Source organism: Paralichthys olivaceus, chromosome 1, assembly GCF_024713975.1.
Source record: "Paralichthys olivaceus isolate ysfri-2021 chromosome 1, ASM2471397v2, whole genome shotgun sequence".
NCBI lineage: Eukaryota > Metazoa > Chordata > Actinopteri > Pleuronectiformes > Paralichthyidae > Paralichthys > Paralichthys olivaceus.
This window is the reverse complement of record NC_091093.1, coordinates 3,130,953-3,153,775: the sequence shown is the minus strand read 5'-3', so window position 1 is coordinate 3,153,775 and position 22,823 is coordinate 3,130,953. Positions and strand designations below refer to the sequence as shown.

The window sequence follows — 22,823 nt, the reverse complement described above, 5'->3', positions numbered from 1 at the left end:
TGTGAGACGGACCGAGCTGTGTGATTGTGAGGGTCCCCACAGCTCCAGTGGTTCATCACGTGGGGGAAAGCAGGTTTTTTATAAACAGCATTAAAAAGGCAAAGCTTCACCCAAACAACCAGGCCGGTCCACTTTAAGCCCTGTGTGCCATTACGCTCAAAGCGCCACAACCCTTCGCTCCATCCAGTCGCACTGTGCAACATTAATTTATTCAAGCAGCCCTAAAATCTCGCGGTGCTACCATTCAGACATCTTGCATTTTATTAAGTCTGGTCCGTGGAAAAAAATCTCCATAAACATACATTGTTATGCGTGTGTGCATGTGTGTGTCCTCCACACAGAAACGGGGTTTCGCTGTGTTTTTGAATCCTGCTCATTTTCGACAGTGCGTTAGCGGATGTGAGGCGCTAGGACCGAGCCTCGCGTGCCAATCCCGCGGACTTTAGACGCTCTCTCACGGGGGCTCTCCACCAGTATTGTGCGTCATCTCCATCGCTGCCGTTCTGCTTTTTTTTTTTTTTTCTTCCTCCGGAGAGGCAAACATGGCAACTCCCGCCGCGGTCAACCCGTCCGGTAAGTCGCTGTCCGGTGCAGACGAAGCAGAACATTTGAGTAGGACCGGGGAGGACAGAAGCAGGGTTTTGTTTAGACCCCTGCTGTCGAGGGCTGAAAGCGGCGACAGGCCGCCGGAGCCTGGCTCGAGCATCCATCCCCCTTCCCCCACTGAACCGCTGACAACACGGCTATTCTCCACAACCTATGCGGCCCAGTGTCCAGACGAGCCGCTGGTTGTGTTTCTGCATGCCCTTCATGCTCCTTTGCTGTGGTGTGTGTGTGCGCCCCTGTTATTCTGTGCGAAGCTAGGCTAACGCGTTGCTTCCCCCACTCTCCGATACAAAAGGTTATTTAGCATATCCCCGCTCCACCGCATCGCCCTCCGTATGTGACGTGTTTACCCCGGACACGTTTGTTGTCCTGCAGTGAAGAAGACTGTGCGATCATCTTCATCGCCTGTTGATTCCTCATTTCATAGAAACGGCTCAACGCTGGATGACTTCGCCCTGCGCTGCTCTCAGGGACGGAGCCAAACGCCAAAGTGCATTGAGAAAAATCCACCGCTGTGATTTGTCTCGTTCCACTGGCTTGAGGTGTGGTCTGGATACAACATAACAAACATGTAACTATTCCCTCTAAGTCATTTTCCAATTCGGCATCCAGCCACTGTCACTCAAGTGGCGAGTGTTTGAATCAACCAAACTTTCCTAATCCATGCTCCTGCTGTAGACCGACTTCTTCACCTCGAGGGAAGCGGTTCAATTGTGTGAAGCAGTTACTCTTAGTTTGGACTGAATTGAAATCGTTAGCCATTGGTGCTTCACAGTTTCTGCTGATTTACTTGAATTGTTATTTATTGTGTAACAAATAATAGTTGGAGCTCTGTGTGCTGTGTGGGTTCCCTGGTGAACAAAGAGAGTGTAAATTGGTGAATGTTTGAATAGAGTCTGGCGTGGTGTGGATGCTAGCGGTGATTCTGCTTCATGGTGATGAAACTGATGCTCATTTTAGGTTTCTTGCCTCCAGATTAGACGAAACTGCAGTAAATCATGTCAATCAAATATTCTGTAACCATCTTTCAATCATTGGTTTGATTCTAATGAGCTTAATGATCACCGTGTTAACAAGTTGACCATTTAAATACCAACTGCCAAGGAAATCCAATTAACAAATTGCAGTTGAGTAATTTTGTACAATAATTGTACAAAATGTTCCTTGTATGTCACTGTCTGTGAGCAAGCCTTCAACTTATTTTTTAGCTGTATTAGCTGACATTGTCATCTAATATCCATCCTATTAGTCAGTGTTTTTGCTAAAAGAAAATTAGACCAAAAGGATCAGTCCAGTTGGGAAAGAGTGGCAAAGTAATTACTCTGGTGCAGAGGACAGAGTCCCTGAGTTCCTGAGACCTCTGAAAACAGGTCAACCATACTCTACCTCACGCGCTGTGCCACTTCATTGGCAATGTAAATGAAAAGGGAATATAAATAAAGAATTCGCTGGTTATTATCACCTCGGCTGCATACAGAGTGTTGAGATGAGGTGTTGTTTGAATGAACAATGAACAGATGGGAAAATAACCCTGTCAGGCAGCAGAAGGGCTCTCTAAGAAGACAGAACAAAACCCCTTCTCTATCTCTTGTTTAAAGATAAGGGGCTCTGTCAGTCTTTGCAGATGAGAGTCTAATAGCTCATGGTAGCAGCACCAAACCTTTCTAGGCCAAGGACAAACGTATTGCTATAATTATTATCCTGTGCATGTAATTCTTGTTTTAATGAAATATAACCCACTCAGATCTTTAGTGGAAGCTTGCAGTGAGAGCTACGTGCAACTCCTCTAACTGGTGATGACACCCAGTTGGAATTAAGTCATGCCTAATGCTGCTGCTGTTGCTGCTGTAGCTAGAGGAGGACAAAGTTAGCTCGCTGATCTGTGATCAGCCTTAATGTTTCCCCTGGAACAGCCCTATGGTCAGGTGGGTTGACCTCAGACCAGATACCAGTGGGTAGTGGAAACGCTGTTGCACTGCAGGATTATCTCCAGCTGGCTGTCACCCAGATCCAATTGGTGTAAGAGCACGTGAAACATGACGAGTGAAATGATCTAATGAGGGTTGCGTGTTTAGAGTGGATAAAGATGATTCAGGTTCATGAACAAACAGAGCAAACTGCAGAACGCAGAGATAACTACAAGTACTAAAAGCCGATAAAAACAGTTCCATCCTAATTTCAATTTTAGTGTTTTTTTTAATCGGTTTGTCAGTCAACAGAAAATATTGACTTGAATAATTAATACCATTCAAAAATACAAAATATTCTCTGATTCTAGCTGTTGTTCTTTTATATCACAGTAAACTGAAAACCTATTAGGCAAAATGTGACATTTAAACATGTCATGGTTTTTCTACTATTTTCTAATGGCATAAAAAAAAGTACTGTGATGTGCTTTGAGTGGTCATCAAGACTAGAAAAGTGCTATATAAATACAGACCATTAAATTCATCTATTATTTAATAAATAATCAGCAGATTAACAGTACAACTCATCAGTTAATGGTTACTTGCAATGGTCTGATTTGTTTCATATTGTGTTTTATTCAAAACTGTTTTTTTTATATTTGAGCATTCTCGATTATTTATTTTAATTCAATGATAAAACATGTTTCTATATTTCTGTAAAATGTTTTATTTAATTGACCAACATGCATCAGTACCAATTTATATATTTTAAAAACTAAAATTGACTGCCACTTGTAGTTTGGATTTAGTTGGTTAAGTATTTAGGAATCATACGAATCATGAAGAAACCAGTGAGAGTGTGTGTGTTTGTGTGTGTGTATTCCTTTTGGAGTATTAATTATCTGTTTTGAATGATCAATGTCCCGAGGCTGTTTGATAGAGCTGGTGGTTAGGGAACGATTGGAGGGAAGAAAGAAAGAATGAGAGAGAATAACCTTGTTTGAGGGAGAGCGGTGATTGAAAAGGAGAAAGTACGCACCATTCACCGTGCTCTGCCAACAGGCTTATTAATGCATTTGACCTCAGGGCTTTTGAGCTCTTGGCTGTTTGAATAATGTATATGTGACAGAGTTAAAACCAGACTTGCAAACGATTTCATGTCACATGAAAGAAAACCTGAAAGCGGTTATAGGCAGCTGGAAGAATGTCGGCTCTGGTGCTCCATGCTACAACTTTAGCATCATCATTAGGGTTGGGTCCTAAATCCCATGCCTAGTAGATTCAGATTTTGATGCCTAAACTATGTAGAGAGGCAAAAATATTACCATACACACCCAGTTGATATAACATTTAACTTAACATAAAAGGAAGCTATTAGCTACCTCAAACTCAAGTCGACACAACAATAAAATGCCGAAAGCTAAATGATCAAAAGTGTGGCTGTGTGTGTATCATGTGAAAGGATTCTGTCACCAGGACATGCAGCAAATATTTTTTAAAATTGAAGGGAGGAACATGGCAATACTAATGAAGCTCCTGGCAACACACAAGATACATTTGAAAGCAGAGGGATGCCCCATGTTTGACTGTTTGCATCTGTGTGGGCGTCTCTGGTCCCTGCGATGGGGAGACAGTTTATGACAAGTTTGGAGTTTGAGTATTTTGCTCAATTAAGCAGTGAAACATTATTGTAGCTGGGTTAGGTTTTATTCACTATATGATTTTGTTATTTATGTATTGTGAACTGACACCGTGAAGGGGTTTGGACCACGTTTTTGGTTCAATTAGTTACAGCTACCTGTAGTACCTGTTAACAGGATGTTTTTTGGTAGTTTTTCCTTACTTTTGCTGAGGGTCAAGGGCTGTGATCCTGGATCTTCAAACGATAAAGCACAAGGAGTCAGAGGAAGAAGTCATGTCCGTAAAATGTATGACATTATAGCAGCATAACTAAGAGCTGAAGGATCCTAGGGATGTCGGGATTAACCGGTTTTATGATAACCGCTGTTTGATAATGTCACAATTTCATAACTGTACACCCTCTCTCTCTCTTTTCCTATTAACCATTATAAATGTAGCCGAGAGTTTATTTCTCCTGCACTGAAAGGTAATAGTATAATAAGGACAAGAAGAATGTGGCTTTAGTTTTTCTAAACTAGTCAATATGTTGCACCAAAACAGAACCACTTCCATTGCTGACACTTCAAAATAAAACTCCCACACAGATACACAGCTTATGACAGGAAACCAACCTTCCACAATAAGGCAACTAAATAAAATAGGTTATATAAATTACTTTTAAATAGATAAACGTTACACTATAAAAAAAACTAGCTGGATAAAGTTGATGATAATTATAAATATTTTAGTTCATAAGCTATATTATCTGTTATCTATTAGCTATATATTGCTTGTTGTGAGACTTTTTTTCTACTTTTTTTTTTGCTAATCGTTAAAAACGTCAAGCCGTGATATTTCCTCGGACAATCGTGGCACCAAAATTTCATACCGTGACAAAGTTGTGTGTCTTTTTCCTTCTATAGTATCAATAATATATCATAGAATATTGTGAAACCGTGATATTTCCTCTGACAATAATCGCGGCGCCAAAATTGAATATCATGACATCCCTGACTGACAACCATGATCAATTTGTTCGCTCTAATCTTGATACAAAATTTCACATTGTGACATCCCTAATGGGTCCCATCAGTCTCGATTATACACAGATGCTCAGCTGAGGGTTCACCTGCAATGCTGTGTTTACAATGATGCACTGCTCCAGCCCAGATGACTCTTTTGTTTTCTTCCCCCTCTCTCTTCTGGGTTTGATGATATTTCTTTTGACTTAAAATCTTGTTTTACCCCAATTGTGCAACTTTCTCTTGATACAGCTTTCACTGAATGTGTAACTGCATTCCATGCATCACTTTTTGGGGTATTTTATGTCCACTGCTGACACTACAAAATATAACAATGGTGAGAGTTCAGTGTGGCGCCGTCTTTAGATTTTCGTTGAATAATTTCTGGCTTCTTAAATGTTATTTACATTTTCTGTGATTTCTGTATTTGCACATGGTACTGCAGTCTCATGCCCTCTTATGATCATTGGCGGGGTCACTGACACATCAATATAAGAACCTGGATGCGAAAAAGTCTGCAGTTAAATGAATCTGCTGTACAGTTTTCTTAAGAGACTATTGGTCGATGAGGCCCATTGTTCTAGTTTAACTGGGTGTTGTCCGCATAGCAGTGAAAAATTGTGTGTCCTGATAATGTTTCCAAATGGAAGCATGTAAGGAACCTGTGATTAACTTTCGTGCGCAAAGATGACTCTTAACTAATTTGCACAAAGTTGAATCGATCAGATAAATAGGATTTAAACCAGCTTAGGGCAGTTCCTGTAATGACAATTAACTGTTCTAGTCTCTGTAGTAAGATGTGATGACTGATAGTGTCCAGAGTGGGTTTTTTGAGAAGGGGGTTTAATTACAGCCAGCTCAGAGCTCTGTGGTACATATTCTGATGATAACAATAGATTGATGTATCCAGTAAAGTAGACCTACTATTTATTCGGGCAGAATTTCTTTAAAGCTGTTATCAGACATACCCTGTAAGTAGGGATGTCACGATATTACATTTTTGTGCCACGATTCTTGTCAGAGGAAATATCACGGTTTCACAATTATTGATACTCTAGAAGGAAAAAAACAAACAACAAAAAATATAGGGCGAATATATAGCTAAAAATATAGCTAATGAATGAAAATATTTATTATTATCATCAACAATATCCAGTTAGTTTTTAAAGTATAACTTTTGGCTATTTAAAAGTATTGTATGTTAGCCATTTTATTTAGTGCCTTATTGTGGAACGTTGATCAGTGAATTTGTGTTTCCTGTCATCATAAGCAGTGTCTCTGTATGGGACTTTTATTGTGAAGGGTCACCAACGAAAGTTTTGTTCTGTTTTGGGAGCGAGGTGTTGACTAGTTGTTTCTTCATGTCCTTATACTATTACTACCTCTAGTATAGGTGAATTAAACTTTCCAATAAATTTAAAATGGTAAATAGGAAGAGAGAGAGAGCGCGACATAAACAAGTTTTTCTCCTCTCGCTGTGAACTCCTCTGATGGAGTTCTTTGTTTGTTGGTGGAAATAAAACCGTTAAGTCAGTTCCCTCTTCTCAACTAACAATTCAGTGGCTTGCCCACACAAAACGTGACTTGCGAGAGATTTCACGGCACGGCGCACACACAAAATACATGACTCACGAGAGGCAGGACACCATAGTTAGATATTGTAGTTTTTACAATTCTTATGGTTATGAAATCGCAACATTTACACTACATTCCGACTCCACAATTTAGTGTTTATTGTTAATTGTTTAATTGATAATTGTTTATTCAATGTTTACACCACTTGCAGAACTGACAATAAAGCAAATTTTGAAAAAAGAAATCGTGGATACCCTAAAATTGTTTAATTGCGACATCCCTACCTGTGAGTTAAGTCTGGAGAATTGGGTCTGGAGTTTACCCAGAGTTTTCATGCACAAGCATGTGTGAAAGGAAAACACACCTGCACAAGCCCAGCAGCTGGGTGCGGCAGACAGAGGCAGGAAGTGACATTTTGTGTCATCTCATCACCACAAACTCCTTTGACATCCTTGTCGGTGTCTTCTTCATATATAACACAGTTTTTCACTGGGAGATATTTGTTCTTTTCATTTTTGCACCTGTGGTGTGTTAGAAGTGTCATCAATGCCCCACACTCATTCACAGTGAATCCAGCAGGTGATCCCCTACTGTCTTCTCATACCTGAATCTCCTAACTTTCTACAGAAGTCATACTAGGCCAGGCGGAGAAAGTCTGCAGATAAACCGGAGCCTCTCACTTCGAAATTTGCATTCACACATGCACCTCCTCTGGAGGAGATACGGAGGATCTGCAGAGTTCAGTGCACTGTTGGGGCCGTTTACTATACAGCTGTGCGATAGAACGTTAAGTGCCTATTATACCTCTCAAGTAAAGTGTACTGGGAGATTGAGTTGTGCTTGGCATGGATGTCTGTAGGAAGAAGTCTATGATGAGCTGACATCCCCAATGTCACAAAAGTCAAAAAAACCCATTGGAAATTCCTGTGTATTTGTGTGCATATGCATGTTTGTGTATATATATATTTAAATAGTTTCTGTGGCCAGTATGTAATTGTCCAGAAAATCTATAATAAACAAAATAATTACAATTCTGATGACAGATACTTAGAGGATACACGACTTTAGCCAAATAATTAACACATGGACTTGTCCGTTTTACGAATGCACCCAAATGCATCCTAGATGTGTCTATAGATCTGATCACTCAGACCACTTTTGGAGTTAGTCAAAGTGGTCACATTCTTTTGTCTTTCTGTGTGAACACCAATAAAGGAATGCCTGGTCAGCTGATGTCCTATGACCTTCTATAGCTTCGTAAAACATATTTTTACTCTTCCGTAAATGTGTTCATTTGTTTATTGCCACCACAACAATATCAAGACTGATCAACACATAATGATTGCTGTCAAATCTTATACCATAGTGGGGCTATGATGTACATGTTTATTTGCATATTGAACAGGAAATTGAGATCTGATAACAATCAAGCGGTCACATGAGACACATTCAGGATATATTAAAATCTAATTGAATCTCCCTACCTTTACTTTTACCTTACTTTTGATTTTTTTTATTGATTTGTTTTCATTGCCATTTATTTTGTGAAGCACTTTGTAACCTCATTTAGATAAATGTTATACAAATACAGTTATTAGGTGTGAACAGACAAACTTTGAGCTACCCACTTGTGATCAGATCCGTCAGAACTGACGTTAATAGAAGGTCTGAACAGGACCCTTCACCATGAATGTAGAGCAGTGAGACTTTCAAATAAGGTGATGTGTAGTTACAAGTGTAACATTTGGACTGACAAAGTGCTCTGTGTGAACAGTTGTGTATAAGAGTGCATATTTGGTCAGTTCACCCACCAGGCAGAGTGACCACACATATTGTCAGATGGAGCCGTCTCTTCATCAGATTATGCTAGTTTCCGTGTGTTACTCATACCCACTTCATGAATGAATGATGGAACACTGCTTCTTGGAAGGCCCTGGGCACCAGTGTGTGTGTGTTTGTGTGTGTTGCTCTGGGAGCAAAGACGGAGGGGGAATGCACACTATCAAATATTAACTATGTTACCTGGTGCACTGGGGCATACCAGAGGGTTTGTTTGGCCAATCCATTGCATCTGGCGGAATGAGCGGAGAGATGAAGAGGAAAACAGTAAAGCAAATTTAATGGATTTGAGGATGAACGAGGGGAGAAATAATGCAGTGGCAGTGACAGAGAAAGAGGGGGAAATATGAGAGGAAGATGGAGGCTGTTCTGGCACGCAGTGCAATTCCTCTCAGCATCAATAACACACAGCACAGGGGCTTTTTATTGAACAGTTGTTTACCTCTGTCATTACTGATTAAAAGTCTCTTAAAGGGCCTGTGCAAGAAAAAGAATGTGTGTGTCCAGAACATTACCAGATAGTTTGGTATCCAGGCAGAGCTGCAGGCCTCACTGTGTACGTCTGAGTAGACAGATTTCTCTACAGTTCTCAACTCTGCTGTGGAAGATAGATCTGGAGACTAAAGTATGACTTCTTGAACCACAAGGTTATTCCTAATGTTCAGAGGGACCAATCTAATCAAATTGTGTTTGTATAAGCTATATTCAAAAATCACAATTTGTCTCAGGGCTTAGCAAGGTGTGACACCCCTCTTTTTTGTTTGTTTGTTTTTAACCTTTAACATTTAGGGTTATATTTTGATGATGTAAGAGCACCAACTACAGCTCATAGAGCAAGTCATGGAAAAAAGGTTGCTGTGCCAGGCGCATGGTGGGTTGAACTTCATTAATCATGAATGTGTTGTGGCCGCAACATTGATCAGAGTGATATCTGCCATTCCCTTGTAAGGCCAGGTGAGTTTGCACCTTGGTGGACTTGGTGTTGTCACTGTGGTGTGATATTCATTCACTTATTTGAAATACCAGGATAATGTTAAAGGTCCAGTGTGTAAGATTTAGGTGAAAGGGATTTATTTGCAGAAATTTAATGTAGAATAATTCTCATTATGTTTTCAGTAGTTTGTTTCATCTAAATTGTATGAATTGTAGTTTTCTTTACCCTAGAAAATATCTTTAAATACTTTATATTTACACTGAGGGGGTCCTCTCTATGGAGGCCGCCATGTTTTTTACATCAGTCCAGACTGAACAAACTAAACACCTTTTGAGTTTTTATGACAACTGAAGTTTACCACAGGTTCTTTTTCATGTTTGGAAGGAGAGGGTGAGGTGAGGGGTGTTCAGCTGCAACATGCAGTTTCAACACTAGATATCACAAAATTCTACACACTGTACCTTTAAGATGTGTGCTTCTTACAAGAACAAAACTTTACAATTTGGGTTGTTTATCTTTTTTGAGACTTTTTGATAAGTGGATACAGGTACAGTAATGAGTTTTAATAATGACAGATGCTTTTCTATTCTGTTTGTTCTTGTGCTAACCCTCTGCCGGTTTCTTTCTTTCTTTGTTTCTGCAGAGATGGGCAGTGAGTTGCCAGGGACAGTAGGGATGCCCGGAGCAGTTGGTGCTGGCCAGGTCAGGATGGGAGGTGCCGTGCCAGGTCGGGGGGGCAAGAGGAGATCAGGAGGGTGAGTATTTTAACTGCTGACCTGTTGTGGAAACTACCCACTACAATTGTATTTACTACAGCAAAGGTTCAAAACATGAAAACAACACTAAAAGTCTCCAGTGGCTAGAGAAGAGTTGTGTCTTTCTTTTTGTCACATTCGCTAGTGACATTTTAAACTGTTGAAGTTATATACAGGTATTCTTACAACCCTATTAAGGTGGTGGAGGGGACTTAATACCATGTATGTCATGCATAGATATTGAGTTTGAGAGAAAACAAACAGTTTTCAATTCATTTTACATCATGTACTGTAGAAAAGTATTTGTTTCATCCTGTTGTGACTAAGACATCCCTCTGTTGTGTTTGATATAACAGCAAACCTGCTTGTTGAGGGTAATCCAAAATCACCAGCTCCCAACTTCTAACTCTTGCTTCTGGGAGCTTTGGTAGACACAACTTTGGTAATGTTAGAAAACAGGTCCAGGTTAATAATTAACAACCCGGTGTTCTTTTATTCAGTAATCTCCCACTGTTTAATGGGGTAACAGTGTTTGTGTCAGATTCGTGTTCTCAGACCTGCTACCATGAGACACAATAGTTGTAAATATGTGAGTTTTCTTGATTCAAGTTAAGTTAATATAGAATGTCTTGTTTTTGTTTAACATAAGAACTTATGAACATGAGTGGTTCCTGTGGTCTTTTAAATTAAAATTAAAACAATGAGTTGAATGAATGAATAGCTGCAGATTAATTTTTCTGAAAAATGTGCTGGATTGTAGATAAATGAAACCCCACCCTCACAGTGTCCCCACTTATTTCTCTGACTGTTGCACAGACTGTAAACTTAACACATGGAATCCTTATCTTTTTCTCCATATCTTTTCTTTTGCACTCTTCCTTCAACTATCTAGTATATGTACACAAGTATTACAAATAACTGGGAGTGCTGCTGCAAGCCACCAGTGACTGCTGTTGTTATTTTCCCTGTCTCCATGTATATTCTGTACGTGAGTTCAGTACCTTGTACATATAATCCTCAGGGGCCCAAGCAATGCATTTAACCCATGCACAGGCATTAGGCCTACACAAACATGAATAAATAATACAGACCTAGATGTAGGCAACATAGAAAATAAACATGGCACAGGGAGCCTGCAGGGACTGCTCATGTCTGCCATTGTTGCTTTATTTATTTAGCTGAGTGTGTTTGTGTGTCTCTGTATGTCTTTCCATGGTTGTGTGGTCAAAGCGTAGTTCTGGCTTTGTGAGGACATGGTAGTCAGTCTTCACATGCTCAAAAAGCAGTTTTAAAGGTACAGTGTGTCGAATTTAGTGATATCTAGTGTTGAAATTGCATGTTGCAGCTGAACACCCCTCACCTCCCCCTCCCCATCCAAAAGTGAAAAAGAACCTGTGGTAGCCTTTAATTGTCATAAAAAGGTGTTTAGTTTGTTCAGTCTGGACTAATGTAAAAAAACATGGCGGCCTCAGTAGAGAGAGGGTCCCCTCAATGTAAATATAAAGTGTTTATATATAAAAGGCCTTTTCTAGGGTAAAGAAAACTATAATTTAGATGAAATGAACTAGTGAAAACATCATGAGGATTATTCTACATTAAATATCTGCCAATAGATCCTTTTCACCTAAATCTTACACACTGGACCTTTAAGGGTAAGACTGAGGTTTAATGATTAAGGAAGGAATCGGATTTCGGTTAGGGTAGGTGTTAGGTGGAGGTATTCATATTGAAGTTGTGATGGTTGTGTGTAGTGTATAGAGTGTCCTCACAATTAATGAGATCAATGTGCGTGTGCGTGTGTGTAAAGGTGGATAATACATACATGGTGTTCGGCTTGAGCTCCCTGAACAAGATTTTGTCAAGTTCGCTTGTTGTCTGGTTTCACAGTTAATTCTGTGAAATCCGACAATGTCTGTCTCTCTCTGTCTCACTAATGTAACCAGGTTCATTCTGTTTTCTCCAGTAAGCTGATTTCTTAATTGTCATTTAAAAGACTAAGCCTGTTTCTGTCATCACACTAGTGGAGAGAGGATTACTGATTTCCTCAGGCAGATCTCTGCCATTTACACAGTGTGTGTTAACTGTGTTTCTCTAATCAGCTTTTCACTTGACAAAACAAACGGCGTTCAAAGTAGCAGCTAGCTAAGATGCAATCCACATTACACAGAGCAGTCCATCCTTGTTTATAAAATAACGCCACCTAAAGCCAAACTGAAAGTGAAACTAACGGAAAGTAGCCAATACAAGTCTGAAAGAGTTTGTATCTACTGCTGCTCATTTCATTTCAGACACATCCCTGATGTGAGAGAGAAGCTCTGACTCTTTCTGTCCTTTCTGAGCTGCTGTGTCCATGCGGTTGAGTCACTCACTTCCCTTCTTTTAGCCGGAACAGTGGTGATATCGCTGCTGCAAAATGTCGCACTACTGTTAAAACATCTTTCATTGTGCAACTCTTAGTATGTTGCAAAGCCAAATAATGCTCTTAATTAGATTCTTGTGCACTGTACTGCAGAACTTTCTTCTGACTTGACTTGTTTCTAACATGAACTGATTTTGGCTTTTATAACCAGAATGACACGATGAACAAATCTTGTGACAGATGACTGATCTCAAACCTGGAGTCACAGTCCTGTGACACCCTCAGTGTAATAGAAGTAGTAACTGTCTCCTTGTTTCTCAGAATGGACTTTGATGATGAAGATGGAGAGGGACCGAGCAAATTTTCAAGGTGAGAACAAAGAAAGCAGATAACACTGACCTGGACTGAGACCATTTGGGTATCTGTCGGTACAATGCAATTTACTGCACTCTGATCCGAAATGGCTTACAATATACATGAATTTGTTTAAAAGAAATATTAACAAATCCCAAAGTTGTGTTTAAGAACCCAGCAGATACCCTCTGTTTGTAGCATTGACACCTCATAACTTTTTCTTTCACTCCATCACAAATACAGTGCATTGTAATGTATTCGTTTTTTAAGGAGAGACTCTTTCACTGCATCTCAACTTTAAGAATGCAGGGTGCAAAGTAAGGGCTTTAGTTGTAAGCTGAGGACACAGCAGTGGATTTGTTTGTTGAGTGGTGACAGTGCGGAGGAGGAGCTGCTCTCTGCTGGACACTTGAGGAACTGCACTCATAATATGCTAATGCCTATTATGCTAAATGTCCATTTTTAGTGTGAAAAAGTGGGAAAACTGAGTGTCTCTTTAAAACCTGAGTTTGCTCAGGTGACCCCCCCTGCGTTGCTGCTTTACTCACTTTACTGTTGTTAAGTTGAGTTTTCTGAAGTCGCCTTGTCCTCTGAGACAAGTTTGCGAGTTAATATAACTGAGATGAAAAAAGTCCACAAACCCAGAATGTGAGAAAAGCCTTGTTTTGTATTCGGACCTCCCTCAGAGTAGAACAGAACAGTTGTATTACTGCATGTGTCACACATGTCATTGACAGCTTGTTTTTTTCTTTAGTTTTGCTCTTGTTTTTATCATCAAACATTGAACCATCAACTGTCATGTATTAATGTGTGACAAGCATTGCATGTGAAGGATACGGATTCTGAAGCCGTTATATGGTGCTTTTCATCTGTGTGTATTCACAGAGTGTTACATTTTGTGTGCTCTCTCTCTTCTGCAGGTATGATGATGATCAGATTCCTGGTGGGGATAAGGAGAGATACGCCAGGTAGGCCGAACCAACTGGGGCCCCAGAGGATTTTCCTTTGAGTCAGGGATCAACAGGCTGTACCCCAAACTTCAAATGTCACATCACTGCTGTGAACCCAACAAAGTGACTTACTGACAAGTCATTGAAAAAAAAAAATCAAAATGAAAGTTCTTAACAGACCACAAAAAGATCTCACTGTAGTTAATTCAACAGGTTTGCAAACATCAGTTGTAAACTTTGATTCAAAGTGAACTGAAAATGAATGACATCACAGATATATAATAATCTCTAACCAATCACATGGTAGTCTATTATGATGAGGCCACTTTTCACGCGAGGCACAGCACGGTTGTTTGAGTCAGCTAAAGTCACCAGTTGATGCTGTTTTGGTCTCGCGTGTCGAGAATTGAGCACAACATAAGAATTGCTGTGAAACCTGCAGCTAAACTTGCGGTGACTTGCCTGATGGAGCTGCTAACAAAGAAAAGTGTGACGGGACCTCTTCCTCTGCCTTCATAATATTAATATTCAACCAGAAAAATATTTTGTGGGCTTTTCATTTATTTCTTTTTGGCAAGAAAATTAGACATCAATAAAAGTAGGATGGTCGGTTTGTAAATTATCAGTGTTTTTTGTGACTACGGAGTGTCTTCAGAAATCCAGAGTACAATGTGTCCAAGAGTCTGTTTTGGCATCATTGTGTATCACTCCTGTTGTGTGAAAGAAAAGTCCCCTCAGTCAGAGAGAAACTTTACTGCTGGCTGACGCATGCAATCTTCCCTGAGAGGAAAACTCAAATCCAGAAATGCAGTGAAATAAAAGATAAACAAAAAATGTCGACAAGCAATTTTATTCAGTAATATATCATCACTTGTTTTTCGATAACATTGATCCCGATTCCAAACAGTGTGCTTTTACTTGTAAAGAACGAGATAAAATGTTAAATCATTCATTTCATGTCAGTTCAGACTCAGACAGATCACAGGTTGCAGTTTAGGGACATTAACAAAACCTGAATCATGGTCAAATTACTGGAGAGGTGCCATACAGAAATAATGATAAGTTGCATCATAGTTCATTTGTTAAAACAAGGTGGGCTGCTCGTTACCTGTCTGAACCCTCTACAAGTGTATAACTACTCCTCTCTGTTTCAGAGAGAACCACAGTGAGATTGAGCGACGCAGACGCAACAAAATGACTCAGTACATCACAGAGTTGTCGGACATGGTCCCCACCTGCAGCGCCTTAGCCCGGAAACCTGACAAGCTTACCATCCTGCGTATGGCTGTCTCTCACATGAAATCCATGAGGGGCACTGGCAACACATCCACTGATGGGGCCTATAAGCCCTCCTTTCTCACTGAACAGGTACTGTACTCACAGAAACACAGAGCTTTATCTGCGTAAAACTGAAATAATATATTCCTTGGCTCTGTTTTTTTGGCACTACACAGAAAAAACAGTTGTATACCCAATCGAACATGTAACAATTAACATATTTCTTTAAATTGATCTACACAAATTAACTGTGGAAGGGCTCAGGTTGGAGGGCCACATTAACACGCTCCTTCAATCCCCTCATAAAGCTGACTATTAATATGGATAAATGCTCATCTAGGTTTGTGAAACCAAGATATGTTAATTTGCACAACTGATAACCAGGGTACTCCATTAACAACCTTATCCATACTAGGGCTGCACGATATATGGAAAACATGCTATATGCGGTATTTAATATCGCGATGACGATATGACTTGCGGTAAATAAACAGAAACAGTCCCTAGCTAAGGACGCAGAGACCACAGACAGCTCCACAGCCGGGAGAGGGTTTACAGCCCGGCCGCAGCGCCACCAAGTCGGATGCAGACACCCAGGGAGCCATGCACAGCTCCACTATGTCCTCTCAGAGTGCTAATTTGGGGTCTGTAATCTACTGTCCTCTGTGTCGCTGTCATTCACACTTTGCAATTTACTAAGTTTGCAAAGTGGGTTGTTTTTACCCAGACTGAGTTTACACGTGCCCGGTCACACAGCGCCATGCGGCCAAATATATTGACAGTTTAGGTTATTGCACCTCTTAACCCCAATCCTCTCACCCTTCCAATGGATTTTGATGCATTTGGCTGAAGTACACAGAATGTTCCTCTTTACATCTGCACTCACCCTGCTGATTTCTTGAGCAATTCCATCAGCTATAGATTCCAGTGGGTGCCAGTTTCATTGATGGCCACCTACGTATGTCCGAGCCAGAACACAAGCAGCACCATGCTTGACTGATTACATGGTGGCTTTGGGTCCAAGATGTTTTATTTTCTTTTTTTTCACAATTTCCTCTTGCTATCATTTTGATTGAGATAGATTTTTGTTTCATCTGTCAGATGAATTTACTTCAAGGTCCATGGTTATGGCTTTTTGTGCACAAAAGCAAAGAGTTAAAAATAAAGTTGAGGGCGGAGGGGTTCCTAAGTTTGTGGAGGACTTATGTTGGAATAATGTTATATTTATCTTTTCTTATCAACACAGTACACCTTATCTCTTTCTTTATTCGTACTCATGTTGTTTCCTATTATGGATGACATTTTAAATTGGATTAGAATAATTGAAAAGTTGTGTCTTGTCACAGCAGTATATTTAACTCACTATTATCTCTGTGGATCAAATGCAAAATGATAAGAAAACATGAAGTGAAGTTGAATAAAAGATTCACAATCAGTCAGGTCGTCATCCTCCTCCCTCTGCTGCTGATGCAAAGCTGCTAGAGAGGAGGGTTACCACAGCCTCAGCCCGGAGCAAAAATCAGACAATTGTGAAGATATATGACATATTAGACATAACTGTGTTTTTGCCATAAAGAAAGCTTTTGCTTTGGCCTTTTCTTCTTTGTTGGTCCAACAAGTGAGGCTGCAGCCTGGAAGACAATAGAGAACACTCTACACATGTTCTCAGGTTTATTCAGTAGTGAAAACAAAGTGTAGGCATAACACATGTAAATCAAGACCTCTCTTTTGCGATGTGTTTACTGCACATCATGATGATGAGGAGATTCTGTTAATCTGCCACCTCTACATCCCACTCAAATTCCAGCTGAGCTTCTGTAATTTTAAGACTGGAGAGAGAAAAAAAGTGTAACTGTCTAAATGCTTATAGCCTGGACTGTTCCCCTGGAAAGATGCAAGATGTTAGTAAATTATGAGACTAAATAGCACCATGTGGTGCAGCTCTCCCAGGAGAACCATCTGTGAATGGGTGACGTCCTCTACTTTGAGGGAGATTGCACTTGTGTTGTATTAAGTTACTTTACAACAAAAGCACAACAGTAAGAGGGGCACACGCTTAATGTAGATCCATATTTATTACAAAGGCTTGGGTTCAGTAGTAAACATTTTAAAACTGGAATTTACTTACTGGTAAGCAGTCAGGTGACCATTTCCCCTCACGGATATTTACTGTTGCATCCTTGGGATTTTCCAAAAAACTGTAACAATGTTGACATTGGGGATGACTCCCTCTTGATCACTACCTTCTAATATACAGTCCATAATCAGTGGACTTGGACAACGGAAGGACATAGTCATGGTCTTGTGTAATTGTGAAATTACTCAAGGGCTGTTGTGTTAACAGTTAACAGTTAACAAGCTCAGTATCTTTCTTTTTTTTAGATATATTAATTGTGAGGTGAAGATAAAAAGGAACGGATGTAGAGCATCATCTGAGACTTTGTCATTAAGGCTCATTGATGAATGTTATACAATGTACAGTTGATTAGAAATAGGCTTTCCCCTACTTTTTAAGTCTGCTTAATTCCAGTTGATTCCTTTCCTCCTATCGTACAGCATCAGTCAACATATCTCTGATGTAATTTGCGTGTGTGTGCGTGCGTGTGTGTGTGCGTACGGGGGGGGGATGAAGACTTAGTGCTGATGAAACTCTCCGCTGCCCGTAGGAACTGAAACATCTTATCCTGGAGGCAGCAGACGGATTCCTGTTTGTCGTCGCCGCAGAGACGGGCCGGGTCATCTATGTGTCGGACTCAGTGACGCCGGTGCTGAACCACCCCCAGTCCGAGTGGTTTGGCAGCACTCTGTATGAGCAGGTCCACCCCGATGATGTGGACAAGCTGAGGGAACAGCTGAGCACCTCGGAGAACTCCATGACAGGTAGAGGAGGTCCTTCCACTTCACAGACAGTCAGCTAGAGGTTTATAAAAGGTCTCATGTCAGTGTGAAGTGTTCACTTCTTCAAACAGAAAAAATACCAAAGCCTGTACTTGAAATTTGACTTTTTTCGTACTGTCTTTTGTCAATTGCAGTATTAAATCACTGTATTTCTAATCCAGCGACATGAAAGCTTTACCAGGTTTAGGCAGAGATTATAATCTCCCTCTTTTTATCTGATTTCTTCAATGTTTAATCTCCATATCTTCTATCGTCACAGTAATTATAGATGCATACAGGTACTGTGTTATAAGGCATTGACATTTAAAATGGAAAATGTCTTTTTAAAATGCTCACTAGAGGGCAACAGTGTCTCGTTAATCCTCAGTGTTCCATGGCACAGTGGAGGCTGCACAGTTTCTCAGTTGAGCCGCTGAGTTTGTATTTGCTTGTGTTTGTTAGAGTTGGCTGAGAGTCATCACATGGCTTTGTGACCCTCCCCCACTGCATATGCACAAACTAACACAACACATGCTATAATTCCAGTGTCCAAATTCTAAAATAGCAAATAAATAAATTACACAACGTTTTACTAGATGTGTCCTGATGAGGTTTATTTGGCCCTAATGCTGATCCAAGGCTTTTAAAATTAGGAATCTGCCAATACTGAGTCCATCCTAAATTCATGGCCATTAAATGTTGATGAAAAAAGTGTTTGTGTGTGATACACTGACACAACAGATGTAGACTTGTTAGTGTCACACGCCTTGTTTTTATCAGCTTCTTCACCCATAAACTCAATTTAGTGTCATGACACTTAGCGATATCTCACTCCTATGCCAATTGTCAAGACATTTCCCATCCCAAGTGTCAGTCAGTTTGTCCGTCTGACCCCAGAGGCCCTGCGCACCTCACTGAACACCCACCATGGCCATATAAACAGCAAAACACAGTCAGTTGAAGATACACATGTGAGCAGGCACCCATACACAAGCACTTTGAAGTGCCAGCAGTTCTCAGGGTCAAGTTTCATTCACTTGAACCAAAGCAACTTGTTTTGGAGGCTCTTTTAGTCTTTTTCTGCTCTTCACTGTTTGAACCGTTGAACCATGTTTTTCCAGCCTGCAGATGTGGCGGGCCTGAAAAACATTCATCAAGTGGAACAAGTGATTGTTTCCCCACATACCAGTTGTTGCTGTCTGTAATTCACTGAAGGAATAACAAGTGATTTACTGTTTTGGAATCTTCTTGAGCTCATTAATATTGCGGAGCTTGTGTTCTAGTGGTTATTTGTCTGTCTGACCAGTACAGTTAGGAAAATAGGTGCTTACTCAAGATTCAAACAAAGACATGAAAATGCTGTCAGACAATATTATACGAGTCAGTTCCATGTTTTTGCTAATATAATGTTCTACCTTCTCCCAAATTCATTTAACTCTATGAATAATTAACCTAGGAAATGGCACTTATTACAAATTCAATTATATATTTATTCAGTCATTAATTCAGTCTGTCCTGACTCTGCTTGCTAACGTTTTCTCTTTCTAGTCTCTCTTGCTCGCCCTGACATGCTGATACACCAACACGACTCAGCTGACGTCTTTTGACGCGCTCCAGTTGAAATGTATTTTTACACTTCTCAGTGTCCATATGATGATGAGTTTGTAACCACCGCCACAACATCAACACTGATCAACATGTAATGACTTTTGTTATATTGGTAAACTCTCTTGTCATGGCTGTGCACATTCATTCAGCCCCTTCTGACTCCACTCACTGTCTTTTCTCTGCCTCTCTCCTGCTGCCCCTACACACACACACACACACACACACACACACACACACACACACACACACACACACACACAAACACAAACACACAAACACAAACAGCTACAAACACCTGCACCAATATATCCTCAGTAGATGGTTTTTGGGCTGGCAGTGGCCGAATGGAAAATTTTAGCAAAACGCCCCTAGTTCTCAATGCATCAGTGAGTATGGTAACGTCACTGTCGGTCTTGCCCTCTCAGCACCTATCTGGTGTATTTCCCCTGCTGAAGCTCATGTCAGTTTATAAGAATCCATCAAATCTCACAATTATTTATTATGCTGTTGATCACATACACTGTCCAAACAGATTGTGCTCTTTGTGCATGTGCCTTAGTCTGTGGAGCTGTTTGTAAATAATAATTGATGTTATCCTGTGCAACAGTTAAATCTGCAGTAAATGTGTAAATATCACCCCTTATGGTAACAGTGATGCACGTATTGCTCTCAGGTGAGGTTTAAATTTCATATATTTCAATTTCAACACAGAGAAGGCTATCACTTATGATGGATCTCAGTCTGCTCTTGTTCTGTGTCATAAGAGAAAATCACACGTTGATTGGTGTTTGCTGGGCCAAATAAATTATAGAAACTGGAGGTAATTTCCTGCAGAGTTGGGAAATGAGCAGCACTGATTTGACTCTCAAAAAAAATCCCAAGTTTCACAACCAGTGATTTCATCAGTGTACTACTTCAGCCCACCTTTTTCTTGCAAGATTTCAATCTGTTCAGATTGCCAACTAAAAGCATGATGTCTGCCAGCCACTTGCAGTTGCACTGTTTGACAAGGCTGTGACCTTTTTCCCCCTCACAAAACAGTCTATTTCATATCTCGGCAAATAAAACCGCCCGAGGTCTGTCCCACAGCACACATCTGAGTGGTAGATTACATCCACTTGTTGTGCATCAGCTTCCAACAGGAGCAGCTGAAACACTCAGTGAAACTCTTGATTGACTGAGATTAATAGTTTTCCCCGTGACACATCACCTCTCCCAGCTGGGCGTCTGTAGCACTTAGAGCTTCCTGACATGTAGCACAATTCATTTTCACCTCCTCTATAGATTTCTTTACTTTACCGCACATCAGGGAAGCCATTCCACTCTTCTCACCTGTCACGGCTGGAGCAACATCGCACAGTTTCTTCTGTAGGTGACCGATGCCATTGATGGCATCTGAGCAGCTCCTTAAACGATATTCGGTTGTTTTGTCAGTGAGGGTTTTTGGAGCAAGGAGCTCTTCTGACATGGAATAACTGTCAACCAAAAAAAACATTGTTATTGTCTTTGTTCAACATCCTTTTCACAATAAACCAAAAGCACATGCTTTCCCCTAACTTGATCCTTCATGTTTCTTGTTGAATCTTAAAGCCATCCAACAGCCATGGTCCTTCGTATGAAAACCATTAAAAAAGACCTTGAAATGTAAATGCAATTGCAACATCGTTCAGAGAAGTTGAGGTTAGTCGTTTTCCTAAAATTGTTTGGTCGTTGGAGACATCATAAACAATTGTGATGTATATTGTAGATGCTGAATAGTTCAAACCGTGACTGTTAAATTGATCAAGTATAAAGTGGGTTTGCTTGTTGTGTTTGTTTCCTGTGTTGATGAGGTAATCTGGTCTGTTTTGTGTTTTCTGTGGTCGTCAGCCTTTCTCTTTCTCCTATCTGCGTCCTCTTCACTGTTGTGTTTGAGTGGGAAGTTGCAGTCCACTTCATGTTTGCGAGATACTCAGAATTCCTTCTCCATCTGGAAAGGATCAGTCCTGTTCTAATGATGATGGATACTGATTGCGCAGGTTATAGCAACAGAACCAAGCTGTAGGGTCTACAGAGTCCTACACGGAACCCCTTTTTCCATGTGATCGAGGAACACAAGTGCCTCAGGGGTCTTCTGTTCCCTTGGGTAATAAGGAAGATTTTGACTGTGACAGATTTCCCAAGAAATCCTGGTTAGGAAATGATGAAGAATTGTTTTTATTAATCATTAGGCTTCACTTCACCTCTATTCTAAAGTACTGATGGTTTCTAAAATGTGACCTATATCAAGACATTGAGACGTCTGAACTGTGTTGTTGAGACCTCAGGCTTCTACTCTCTCCTCTGGCAGCTCTAGAGATCAGCTGTCAGTTTGGACCTTCACCAGAATTTCTCTTTTCATCTCTGCGTCAATGCCAGGAAATAGAATTGGTAGAGAAAATGACTGTGCACTTAGATCACACAAATGGCAGTTTGGGGTTGATGTCTAATAAATGGTGCCCATTAGGGCCTTGTCAAATAATACTGATGGAGCACTTCACCCTGAATTTGTGCTCCCTGGATTTTTTTAATTACGTCTAAATATGTGTGGGTACAGTGAACAGTGGCTCTGCTGCACAAGTAAACTGAACAAATTAATTAGGATTTTAGGAATGAGGGTCTCCATGTGTGACTGTTTGAATTTGGCTGTGCTCTGCAGTGACAAGAACCTGCTGTTGTCCACAGCAAGTTCACAAATGCTGGTCAGTTAAATAACTGTGATATCCACTATGGATATAGTCCAAGACTATATCCATGTAACTCTGTGAGCTCTTTTCTGATAAAAATATTGAGGTGGTGACCTTGGTCACCAGCACATGTAGTGTATATGCTCATGCTGTTAAGTGATTCTAGATTCTATTTCCAGTGTTTTTTATACTTTTTTATTGATGTTTTGAACAATAGTTGACAATGCACTGAATTATTTAGACCAGTGGTTCCCAAACAAAGAGTCAAGAAGCCTGGGTTGGTTGCAAGATAAGTGGGTGTCACAGGTTGGATTTTTAAAAACAATAGAAAGGCATATTTTAGCCATAACAAAAATAAAATATAGCCTTTATCCTTTGTCCTCACATGAACCCTGAGGGAATTTTGACAGTTTAGCGACAGTATCACTTGCAGC

At 40.3% G+C, this 22,823-nt stretch overlaps 1 protein-coding gene across 4 annotated transcripts in view; it reads left to right on the top strand.

Annotated features, from left to right (window-relative positions):
* Nucleotides 1–239: 239 nt before the first annotated feature.
* The window catches only part of arnt2 (aryl-hydrocarbon receptor nuclear translocator 2), a 59,167-nt gene continuing 36,583 nt past the window's right edge, over nt 240–22,823 (top strand). Inside the window, exons 1-6 of one of the 4 annotated variants that reach the window (XM_020080080.2) lie at nt 247–573; nt 10,147–10,258; nt 12,939–12,986; nt 13,892–13,939; nt 15,076–15,289; nt 17,866–18,079. In XM_020080080.2, coding sequence (XP_019935639.1) covers nt 543–573; nt 10,147–10,258; nt 12,939–12,986; nt 13,892–13,939; nt 15,076–15,289; nt 17,866–18,079 — 667 coding nt within the window. In that variant the 5' untranslated portion in view covers nt 247–542. Of the gene's footprint in view, nt 574–1,152; nt 1,178–10,146; nt 10,259–12,938; nt 12,987–13,891; nt 13,940–15,075; nt 15,290–17,865; nt 18,080–22,823 lie in introns of those variants that run through there. The other 3 variants (XM_020080083.2, XM_020080086.2, XM_069526925.1) reach the window with 3 other exon arrangements.